Source organism: Pseudoliparis swirei, chromosome 20, assembly GCF_029220125.1.
Source record: "Pseudoliparis swirei isolate HS2019 ecotype Mariana Trench chromosome 20, NWPU_hadal_v1, whole genome shotgun sequence".
Taxonomy (NCBI): domain Eukaryota; kingdom Metazoa; phylum Chordata; class Actinopteri; order Perciformes; family Liparidae; genus Pseudoliparis; species Pseudoliparis swirei.
In genome coordinates, this window is record NC_079407.1 from 22159232 (window position 1) to 22171547 (window position 12316).

The 12316-nt window shown below is 39.9% G+C and overlaps 1 protein-coding gene across 1 annotated transcript; it reads left to right on the forward strand.

The window, feature by feature from the left end:
• Positions 1-2531: 2531 nt before the first annotated feature.
• Positions 2532-11519, forward strand: capns1b (calpain, small subunit 1 b). Its single transcript, XM_056440468.1, has 11 exons — positions 2532-2677; positions 4190-4248; positions 4436-4472; positions 5273-5365; positions 8227-8284; positions 8457-8521; positions 9138-9206; positions 9293-9371; positions 9458-9574; positions 9815-9873; positions 11161-11519. Exons 2-11 carry the CDS (start codon positions 4202-4204, stop codon positions 11185-11187), a joined length of 651 nt encoding a protein of 216 aa, XP_056296443.1. The 5' UTR covers positions 2532-2677; positions 4190-4201; the 3' UTR covers positions 11188-11519.
• Positions 11520-12316: the final 797 nt, after the last annotated feature.

Below are 12316 nucleotides of genomic sequence, written 5' to 3' on the forward strand. Positions count from 1 at the left end.
TCCGTTATAATTCCTCTAAATGGTCCTGAGGCAAAATTGTTAATTGTGATGTTGGACTATACAAATCAATATGACATTTAATTGAATGTACTTTACAGTGTTCTTAAGCAGTCACCTTCCAATAAATGAATACACTTCTCTATTTAAGTGATGGAGAAGTATGACGACAGGTGGAGACACTGTAAAGATAAGTAAAGGGCATGTGGCACACAGTAACCAGGTTTTTGGAAACGTAACGACCAACACTAAATTCAAGTTTATCTAAAACATGTCTAGTTAGTTGCTTCATTCCTAATGCTGCTCGCCTATGATTTGTATTACTATTTATTTTTTAAGCACACACCGGAAGTCTTACTATGCCAACATGTCTAACTTCATTACTTTGACCACTGGAGGGAAGTAGTAAGTACACGTTTCAAAGTGGAGGTCAGACATGAGATCCGGATCTCAAGCCACGAACACCTCTTAAACGAATCAATATTTACTGATACAAATCATATTATTTACACCAACAACGAACCAAACATGTTGATATTGACTCCCGTTGTACTGGCATTACTGCGTAGCCTACAGTTTGATCAGTGATACACTTCCTCTATGTGACCACTAAGTGGGAGCAAAGAGTCAGAGACAATTGAAACACACCAAGTGTTCTCTTTTGGTAAACTTTCAAAACAAATATTATATTTCTCTTGTCAATAGTTCAAAATAACCAACACTTTTCAACAATTATTATTATCTGGAAAGAAAATAGCGCGATGTATATTATTTTTTGTATGTATATTTTTCTATCTCTTAATCCAAATAGACATCACCTTAGTTGCCTTTATAAAACATGTTTGTTTGTTTTTTTAATTTTTAATTTGTAAAGAAGGCTAATACAAATAGAATACATGTAAACCCATATTATTATCGGTTTCAATGTTTTGGGGTTTCTGACAAAAAGAGGAGCACATTTTATTTCAAAGGGAAAAATCAACAATGAAAATATTTATTATTTAATGTTTTGATTCAGGATAATGAAGATATAAACTCGAATATGATTTAAGTGTTGAAATCTTATTAAAGTTGATATCTTTATTATTATATTGCGGACACATTAGAGTCCAGTAGGATATATGAATAATTCTTAACAACACATAAATAAGCACAGAATAAATGTCTATTTAGACAGTTAGAGCTTAAAAAGTGAGTTGATTGATGAGTTTAGGATAGATGCATCCTCTAGATACAAATAAGATAAGATAAAATATTCATTTTTTAGTCCCCCAGTGGGGACATGCAGGATTAAAGCAGCAAAGGGGGTAAAAAAGAAAGAAAGGGTAATATAAATAATAAACAGTAAAGAAACGGTAATAAAAACAGTGAAGATGCAAAAGATTTTCACAAATATAGCATTACGATAACTTACTTCACATACAATTTTGTTGTCAAGCTTAATTATAAGTTAAATTAAGTAGATGAACACAATATCTTTATTCATACCAAGGAAGATTATTGTGCAGCAGTTGCAATACAAAGTGGGAAAGAGAGCAAATATATATGAAAATAAAACAAAAGATTATCAGTAAGCTTGGTCAAAAATCTGAGACAAAAGGCCCCTGGGTACAGACATCAGAATCAGAATCAGAATCAGTTTTATTGGCCAAGTAAGTTTGCACAAACAAGGAATTTGACTTGGTAAAGTGTCTCTGTGCTTACACAAAATATATATTACAACACAATACAATACAGAACAAACAAAACAAATAGTGCAGTCCAGAAGACATGCAAGAAGCCTCACAAAACTAATTCTGTTTGTGCAGCCTCTATTTGTCTCTGCTTTGTGTATCTTTGTGATCATGTTGTGTCTCTTTCTCCTTGATGTTGTGTCGTTGAAGTTGTTTTGTGTCTTTCGGGGTGAATTTGTGTCTCCTTTAAGTCATTTTACATGTTATTCTAGTTGTTTTGTGTCTCCTTGTAGTCATTTAGCATCTTATTGTAGTTGTTTTGTGTCTCCTTGTAGTCATTTAACATCTTATTGTAGTTGTTTTGTGTCTCCTTGTAGTCATTCTACATCTTATTGAAGTTGTTTTGTGTCTCCTTGTAGTCATTTTGCATCTAATTCCAGTTGTTTTGTGTTATTTTCATGGTTGGTAGTAGGTACACGTCTATTTGGTAACGTTTTGCAGGGGGAAGGCCATGGGAACCTCTGGGCCTGTGCCCGGTTGGCCCGTTCAGTAATTAATCAATATCACTACGGTGCCATAAACAAATACACACAACGGCAACAACGTAAACTGGTTAATAAAAATCAGTCACGAAATCGGAATTGAGGAATTCCCATCCAAAAATAGCTTACGGGTGCTATTGTCCGAGCTTTCTCGCTGACCCCTAAATGCACCATTATCTGTGTCCACTGAATGTTTGCGCTTCAGAAACAGGGTGGGCGTTAGGACCTGGAGGCCGATTCTCCCGGCCTGTGTGTGCGCGCGCATGTGTGCGTGTGGCTGGGTTGGGCGGGGGCTGGGTGATGATGCATTGAGAAAGAACTTGGATCTTTTAGCTCAACTGGTTTTGTTGGTCTCTGGGAGTGCCCTGTGCCGGATTATCCCACTCTCTTCCTCTCTCCTTCAGTGTATCTTTACCTCTCTCAGACACTCCGCGCTCTCTCTCTCTCTCTTCGGCAGAAGCACGAGTAAGTGATACAAACTTCTTGTCCTTCATGTTTTAAGAGTGTTTACTTTGGTCTGATGTATGTTTGATGAACTGTCCGTCGTGTGTGCTGGTTTTATGAAGTGTGTGTGTGTGGGTGTTTTTGTTTTTGTGTGTGTGTGTGTGTGTGTGTGTGTGTGTGTGTGTGTGTGTGTGTGTGTGTGTGTGTGTGTGTGTGTGTGTGTGTGTGTGTGTGTGTGTGTGTGTGTGTGTGTGTGGGTGTTTTTGTGTGTGTGTGTGTGTGTGGGTCTGTTTCTCTGCTGAAACCTGACGCTGTATAGATTATATTAAGATACAGGGTTTGCATATTTATTTCGTTCACTCCTGTCTTTAGTGGCGGAAGAGTAAAACAACTAAATAAAAAAAGAATATGGCGGTGGACTAAATGCTCCAGTTGTGCATGTTTACAGTTTGCCTTGACTGGAGTGAACAAGGAGGCAGTGAAGTGCACTCCAGTCAGATCCACTGTTGACATAGTAACATGGAGAAAGCTGCTGAGTCAGAGAAGCCTCCTTCATAGTACCGAAAAGAGACCTTTCAAACTAAAAGCATTCCTTATGCAGAACACCTCCCTACAAATTGTTATGATATATATATATATACGTGTATATATAATTACTGGGTGCATACTCAGGTAAAACCAGTTGCTCAACTATTTTTATATTAGCGCTGCTATAATTAATTGATTAATTCAACAAAACTATTTAGCAACCACTTTGATTGATTGTCATTTGTAAATAATTTGTTGAGTATATGACATCTTCTGGATGCTCTGATGATAAACTGAATATACTGTTTGGTAGTTTAGTCTATATCAATACATTTATTACTGATGAACCCATTGTGTTTTTCATTATGTAAAATATTAATCTGCAAAGTGAGCAGTCGCTGCGACTTTGAAATAAGTGCAGAGGGGTAAAAAGTACAATATTCCTCTCCTCTAAAATGTGTTGTGATGAAGTAGCAGCATTAATAGGACACATACAGTAGAAGTACTTGTATACATGTACCACCTGACATGCATTCTTTGTATTTATCATGAGCTTTGAAGTCAGCAGAATCATCATAGTATACACTGCATGATGTCATTGTGTATGTTCATGATTATTACTTTTCTTTAAATATTCAAGACTGCAAAAGTCTCGACACATTTTCACACCACTAGAATTTAGAATAGTTCTGTTATTGTAAAAAAATAATTATATTTTATAATTGCATACGTTTTATTTTACTCGAAAAGCTATGATATTTAAAATATTTATTCAATCTATTGATTGTTTAATTGTGAACCAAAGTCTGTAAGAACAGGGCCCAAAGAGTCTCCATTAGTGATTCTCAACTGTCATTCGTTGACATTATGTCCATCAAGTATTGTTTCAGGGCTGTATTACATTTTAAAGGTCATACATGTGTTGTGCATCATTATGTAGTTTATGTATAAACAACTTTTATTTATTTGTGTATTCCTAACGTTTTCTCTCCGTCTCCCTCTCAGACATACGGCAACATGTTTTTTGCAAGGAGCTTAATCAAAGGCATCATTGATGTTGTGAGGTAAGCACACAACAGATCTTTTTCTGTATTTCCCTTTTCTTTCGATGGGGCTCGGCAGACCTAACTGCTTCCAGTCTTTGTGCTAAGCTATGCTAACCATGTGACTCCCTCTGTGCTGGATGCACATCATGACGTCTTCACAGCGGCTCTCTGACTCATGTCTCTTGTCTTTCTTTTCTTCCGACAGCGACTTCGACCCGAGTCAGTTCAAGACCTCAGACCCTGTGAGTGTGAAACCCGATGGAGCCGCAGAAGATCCACCTGACACTCACAAATCCTCTCAATCTGCGATTAGACCGTGTGCTCCACGGATGTTGTCTTTGCTCACTTAATATTCTCTTCAGACCCAAATATGTCACGGTGTCGGACGATGGAAATGCACGATTTTAAAATGTGGCTTTGGTAGAATGTATTCAAGTGGCAAATGTCAAGGCTTGAAACGACACAAAACCAGGGCACAGTCCAGTATTTATCAAACTGCTACAAATAATTACTAAAATAAAGCTCAAGAATGAAAATTAGTTATGAAACTTTTTACAAGATCCAGCGTTCCGTATGATTCAGACTGCCGTCGCTTGTTCACTTTTTTGCATCTTCATCCGGCGAACCTGACGGCGTGGCAGTAAACTTCCCTTCTCGTGGGATTTCTCTGACACGCCTCCTCTTCCTGTTCCACTTCGTTTTTGTGTCCATCTCAGCCAACTTCCGATTAGTTCGTCCCAATTTGAATATTTAAACTTCACCAACAATAACGAGAAGGTGATGATATTCATTATTATTATCATTTCCGCCTAAAGAATCAAATTATTTTGCCCACAGTTCAAATCAAATGTTGGGACAGCCCTAGTTATGAATATATTCAATTTCGAATGTTATTTAGTATAGAATGAACAATATAGCAGACGTAGGTTAAATCCTTGTGTCCGATTGGCTGTGATTAATCATGTGATCACTTGAGAGTTGCTCTTAAATTTGAACTTTGCCCTTATTTTTGATTAACAGTAATGTCTGTGTGTGTCTGCAGCCTCCTCCTCGCAGACCTCTGAACTTTGGCGATTCCCACGAGAACGAAGAGGAGAACAAGTTTCGGAGAGTTTTCAAGCAGCTGGCCGGAGAGGTGAGCCCACCGTCGTGGATGTTTTGTCCCGTGTGCTCCGTGTTTACACCACGTCTCACTCCCAGTCTCACGCTGTGTGCACCTTTCATTCTCATGTAACTCCCAATTCTCATCAGAGACTCTGATTCCCTCACCTCATTCCAGTCCCGCCTCAAAACACATCTTTTTTCAACCGGGTTAACCCTTTTCACGCTAGCATGCAGTTAAATAGCCCGGTTTTAGTGTGCATGCGCGTGTTTGGGGCATTCCCAAAGGTCGGTTTAGGACAGCCGACGGTGCAAACGAATCGTGTCTTTGAAAAATGTGTCCGCATGCTTAACATTTCATGGCGGTGATCTACGTTGTGACTTTCTACGCCTCCGTCTCTCTCGAGTCAGAGGGAGGAAGCGTTCCGCTGCGCCCTGATTCAGGAGTTTCTTGTTTGCATTGAAGGAAACGGTTTCCTAAAGATGCATCTCTCTCTCTCTCTCTGAGTGCCCTCTGCTTCTCACCTGATCGCCTCGCCACACCTGTCTGCCTGCTGTCGACTGCATTCCAAACTCCACCCTCCGCCGTCCCCTCCTCGCTCTGCTTCCTACTCGCTCATCACCATCTCGCCCGGCAGGTTCTGTCTCTCAGCTGTTCTCAAACCGCCACTAAAAGAATTTAAAACACTTTACAGGAATGAATTCAAATGTAACATTGAACAGAGTACAAAACGCACCTATGATAACAGACACAAACATAGATTTTAAAGTGGACATTTCTAATGACACAATCAACTAACTAAACGTTGTGATGTTGGCGATAAACGTCTGATTGGCCAAACAGTTAACGACATATCAAATAAAATAGTGGCGGTAATGCAGCAATAATATGGCTGCCAACCGGCAAAATAACAAGAAGACAAAATAGTGCCTCCGGACAGAATGGAATTTAATGTTGTGACTGTAAAGTGGAAAGTGGTATTTTTTTTCTCTGTTTATTGCTCAACTGAACATCCCTATGACAATAAAAACAAAAGCGATATATTGAGCAGACCTAGTTTCAATTCAGTTAAAAGCATCAGCTTTACATCGTGAAATACTGGGCAGCTGAATTAATAGCATCGAAGCCGAGAAACAAAACAATGTGGCAACCCCTGTATTGGCCCCAATATGGAATTGAAGAGCGAGTCGGAGGGATCACGATGTGACTCGGAACTCTGTCTTCCAAACTACGTCGACCTTTTGGAGCATTTTGAGGCTGAAAACTGAGCAGAATCTCTGTGTTTCCATGTCACACTGACAGAATGTGTCCAGAAACGGGCATGGAGAGTTCTCCAGACGGAGCAGACGTCAGTCGGGAAGCCTTACGATGCGCATCGAGTAGAGACGTGACTCCCAGCCTTGGGAAATTAAATCGGAGAGAGAAGAGAAAGCTAGAAACATGGCTTTCCCCTCCCATGCTGGGGCATTGAGGGAGGCGGTGGAAGACTCGACTCTCATAACCAACATGGCCGTAATCAGCTGGACTTCAGAACTCGAGTGTTGTCAAAGATAAACAGTGAATCCATTGATTGTCGTCGGCTCATGGGAGTGTTGGCCTGAGAGAAAGAGAGCTCTTTCTCTGCATTCCTACCATTGTCTGGCAGGGCGGCACCCAAGCCTGAGGGGTGTGTGTGTGTCTATGTATGTGTGTGTGTGTGTGTGTGTGTCTGAGGTTTTCTCTGACTCATCAGAGGGACACACCAGTTAGACCAGTACTCCGCCCGCTGTCAGCGGGTGTTTTTTAAACCAACAGTAGTAATGAAGGATGGTTGTAGTAAAGTAACCCCACCCACCTGGCCGAGCGGAGTTATGTGAACAGTGACTTTTGAAGGTGGAGTCCGTTGTGGTCAATCTCTAACAATTCAATTCAATTCAGTTTATTTGTATAGCCCAATTTCACAAATTATAAATGTGTCTCGGAGTGCTTTACAATCTGTACACATAGACATCCCTGCCCCAAAACCTCACATCGGACCAGGAAAAACTCCCAAATATCCCTTCAGAGGGAAAAAAGGGAAGAAACCTTCAGGAGAGCAACAGAGGAGGATCCCTCTCCTAGGATGGACAGATGCAATAGATGTAATGTGTACAGAAGGACAGATTTAGAGTTTAAATACATTCAATGAATATGACAGAGTGTATGAATAGTTCATAGTCGGCATATTCCACGATGGAGACCTCCACGATCCATCAGACAGATGGCGGTAGAGAGGAGGAGTGGGCGGAGTCTCAACAGTGGGCGGAGTCTCAACAGGACAGTGGCGTAGTCGGTAGCAGGAATTCCACGACCGGCACGGACCTCGATGCTGTCCGGATGTATTGAAGTTGAGTTTGAAGGAGGAATATTGTGTGTTTCCATCTTTCGAAACAAAATAAATAAATGATAAGCAAACTTAAATCATCCAGAGGTTCATGTTTAAAGGGAGAACTGTCCTTCAACTTCAAAGTTGTAGTCTTGTCATTTTCTTTGGCTTACCGTGGGTCACCACTTGGTGGCAGTATTGTTCGACTATTTTGAGGTCAAAGGTCACGACAAGTTTTTGTCAAGACCGAGAAAACACAAGACGGTTTCCTCATAACCAACTAACCCCCTGGCCCATTTCAGAGAATAAACACGGTGCTTGGGCAACAGGGAGAACGTTTGAGATTTGTTCTGAGCTTTTAGTTTTTTTTCAGACGTGAGTCAGATGCTGGAAAAATATCAAAGGAAGTCAAAGGAAACAGCTTGAGTTTGAGCCCCGCTCCGATCAGCTGTGACTCACTTTGTTTGGGTTTCCTCTGTGGAAAGAAGCAATCTGAGCACGGACACTATTTTTCTGAACTGTGTGTGTGTGTGTGTTTGTGCGTCAACAGGACATGGAGGTGAGCCCCAACGAGCTGATGAACATCCTCAACAAAGTCCTTGGCAATCGTGAGTCTGCTCTACATGAAGGTGTTCCTTCTGTCTGGCCATCCTCTTCCTGTTGTTCTCACGGCAACTGTTCTACCAGCTGAGATGTCATCGCCTAAACAGAGAATGTGTTCCAGTGTTTCCTGCTGACTGTAATTCATTTGAAGGTTGAACCCGTTCATGTTGGTTTCAGATGAAAACCTGAAGACCGACGGTTTCAGCATCGAGTCCTGCAGGAGCATGGTCGCGGTCATGGACGTATCCTTCAGCTGGACATGGGGCCAACGCAGTTACAGTAGTTACAGCTGTAGTAGTAGTAGTTCAATTAAGTTTATTTGTATAGTCCAATATCACAAATTACTAATTTGCCTCAGAGGGCTTTACAATCTGTACATACGACATCCCTGCCCCAAGACCTCAGTAGTAGTAACAGCTGTAGTGGCAGTAGGCCTACTAGCACTAGTAGTAGTAGCCTAGTAGCAGAAGCAATAGCAGTAATGTAAGTAATAGTCGGTGTTACACTATCAACAGCAGTATTCAATCAAATAAAACTCCCCATGGTTCATAGTTGTTGTAGATTATAAACTATAAGTAGTGATAGCATAAGCAGTGGTAGAAGAAGAAGCAGCAGTCGTAGTAATTGAAGAAATGTTGCTTTCTGGATTCTTGTTGTTCTGAGTTTGTACTCTTGGTTGATGCACTTAATGTAAGTCGCTTTGGATGAAAGCGTCTGCTAAATGACATGTAATGTAATGTAATTGTATCTTTCGTTGTTTATTCGAGCTCTGTCTTAACAGATGGTATAAAACTCGTAAATATGAAAAAGTATTCTGCTTTTGCTTGTGAGTTTGACCTTTGACCTGACGCCCTTCAGAGTGACAGCACAGGTAAACTCGGCTTCCACGAGTTCAAATACATGTGGAACAACATCAAGAAGTGGCAGGTCCGTTGGTCTTCTCCTTTATTCTGACCCACTTCTTCACATCACTTGCATACCAGTGAAAAGCGTTTGTGTTGTTTGTCCTCTAGGCGATCTATTTAAAATACGATGCAGATGGTTCAGGTACAATCGGCTTTGATGAGCTGCCAAATGCCTTCCAGGCTGCAGGTGAGAAAGTGTGTGTGTGTGTGTGTGTGTGTTTTAAATAACCAGGAACATCAGTGTGGCGTCTCCAACGAACTGTGTGTTTGCAGGTTTCCCTCTGAATGACCAGCTCTACAAGCTGATTATCCGTCGCTATAGCGATGAACACGGCAGCATGGACTTCGACAATTTCGTCGGCTGCCTGGTGCGACTGGACGCCATGTGCAGTGAGTCTCTCTCTGATAATATGGATTTGCCAGAGTGCGATGGCTTCATTTGACGTCCAGTAAATGATGGGAATTAAATCTGTGTAGTGATGACTCTTTACTTTTAAAAAAAGAGTTTTCAATTTGTCAATCTTTTAAATCTTTAAAATAGACCATTTTCACTTAAATATTTTTTTTAATCATAAAAGTCATCAGACGTGGTAAATGAGGTGTGTGTGTGTGTGTGTGTGTGTTCTGCAGGAGCCTTTAAGACCCTGGATAAGGACAACAGTGGCTCCATCGACCTGGACATCAAGGAGGTAACCAGCTCACGTCACTCTTCTTTACTTTCAGTCAATCAACATAAATTAAGATCAGATACAACTTCATCCATCCGAGGGGAAACGTTAGTGCCGCGGTCGCAGTAAAAAGGGAGAAGAGGAAAGAAAAAGGATCAAATTGACTAATGTACTTCTCATAATAATGCTCATATGACACCATTGAGTCATATCTGATACTTTCTGATTCGTTTCTCTGAGTTTTGACTCTAGTTGTATTTTAGGACAATATGAACTGTCAACAAAAAGAGAGATGGATTCATTTTTGTCATCATTTTAAAAGACACATATGAGTGTGTTTAACATTTGTATCAAGTCAGACCTTCTGTCATCTGGAGGAAAGAAGCCGAGCAGTAAAATGAGTGTTTAGGAAGAAAATAAACCTGGAACTATAAACCCCATAAACCAATAGGGTTTGGAAATAACCAGTGGTGGAATGATTTTAGGACTCCGTGTATGTACTTTTACTCGAGTACTGTAATTGAGTAGCTTTTACTCCACTTTCCTTTGTGTGTTGATAAAATCCTCCTCTTCCTTCAGCGAGGTGAACCCTTGAAAAGCCTCTTCGGTCATCACAGGCTGTTTGTTCTTCTTTGGAGATACGAACATATAATAATAACTTTATTTATATAGCACCTTTTAAAAACAACGTTTACAAATTGCTCTACAGAGAATCAAGGCTAAACAAAGAGAGTGGTAAGATATAAAATAAAAAACAGACAAACTAAATTAGGGGAACCAAAGAACTGCATAAAAGGACGATCACTTAAAAGCTGTTCTATAAAAATGGGTTTTAAGAAGTGATTTAAACAAAGTTACTGATTCTGCGAGCCTTATCCCCTCTGGTATATGATGATTTTATATAGAATATGATAGATCGCTATAGATTAAACCAGCTGACTGTATCTTAACGAGTTAAAAACAGCTGAAATGCAACACACACAGTTATTTTAATCCAGAAACACTGACAGGGAGCATGTTATTGGACAGTCAGTACTTTTAATTTAACTACTTTAACTTCACATTTTACTTTTACTTCAGTAACATTTTGAATGCAGAACTTGTACTTGTAGTGGGGTATTTTCACAAGGAGCTAAATACATTGCTTTTTGCCCATTGATGAGTGAAAAACCTCTGGTGTTCTGATAATATGGGACTAATAAAGAATTATCTTATCTTATATATATATATATATTATCTCATATTATAATATACCTGACTTTGCAGAGCTGCTCTGACCTTAACCCCGTGTCTGTTTCTGTCTCTCAGTGGCTTCAGCTGACGATGTACTCATAAAGCATTGGAGGGAAGCTGCCCGGCAACAAAAACACCTTCTCTTTTATCATCTCCTCCCTCACTCCCTCTCATTGTCTGTGTGTGTGTGTGTGTGTGTTTGTTGTGTATGTGTGTGCTTGTGGATGTGCAATAGTGTTTGAAGGCCCCCCGCCCCTTGTCATCACGGTAACAGGACCACAATGTCAGCGTTGGAGCTAAAGTGAAGGTGAAGAATCAAACTCGGACCAAAGTGGAGCTGGAATGCTTTTGTTTCATATTTTTGTGGGGAACGTTTTAAATGTCTTCATTTTTTAGAATCAGAAACCGAATAAAGTGACACAACTGACAATTAAGTGTTGGCTCGGCTAGTTTGTGAGTGTGACAACTTCTTCTGGGTGATTTTTATACATATATATAAATATATATATATTTTCCTGTTCATTAAAAAAAAAAAAAAAGGGTAGTTCCGATGTTTTACTTTCAATGTGGCAGAAAGGAGCCTCCAGGTAAAAAAAAAAATTGGAAAAAAAAACTTCCATAAAGTTGGCAGCAGGTGGCAGCTTGAGGTCGTTGTATACAGCACATGGGTGACTGGTTGTAGAGATTAAAGTGATGCATTGTAACAGCCCTCCTTTGGGGCCACAGCATGCAGTGTGTATGTATTTGTGGATATGTATGTATGTATATATATATATATATTGATGTTATGAAGCCATACACAAGGGCCTCTGATGTTCTGACGGAATTCCACAACAAGTAGGCTATAAAGCAGAAATTAATGGTTATTTCTTCCATTGCGGTTATTATAACCGTTTCCACTGGGATAAGACACGCCCCCTTTCCAAGGAATAAATAATCCACAAATAGTCGGACGAGTGAAGTGTTGTGAATATTCATGTGAACGCAGCATTACACATTTAACTTGTCTGATATGTTGCCATGTCCATGAACATGTTATCTAAGTTCACTTTTTATTTAACCAGGAAAGCTTCATTGAGATGAAATGTCTCCTGACATAATAATAATAATAAGAACAACTTTACAGATTCACAGTTTTCAATTGTAATTAATTAGTTTTTACTGGTGTTAATTATGTCCCTTTACAGCTGAGTTTATACATGAATATCATCAGTAATGAAGATGGAGGTCA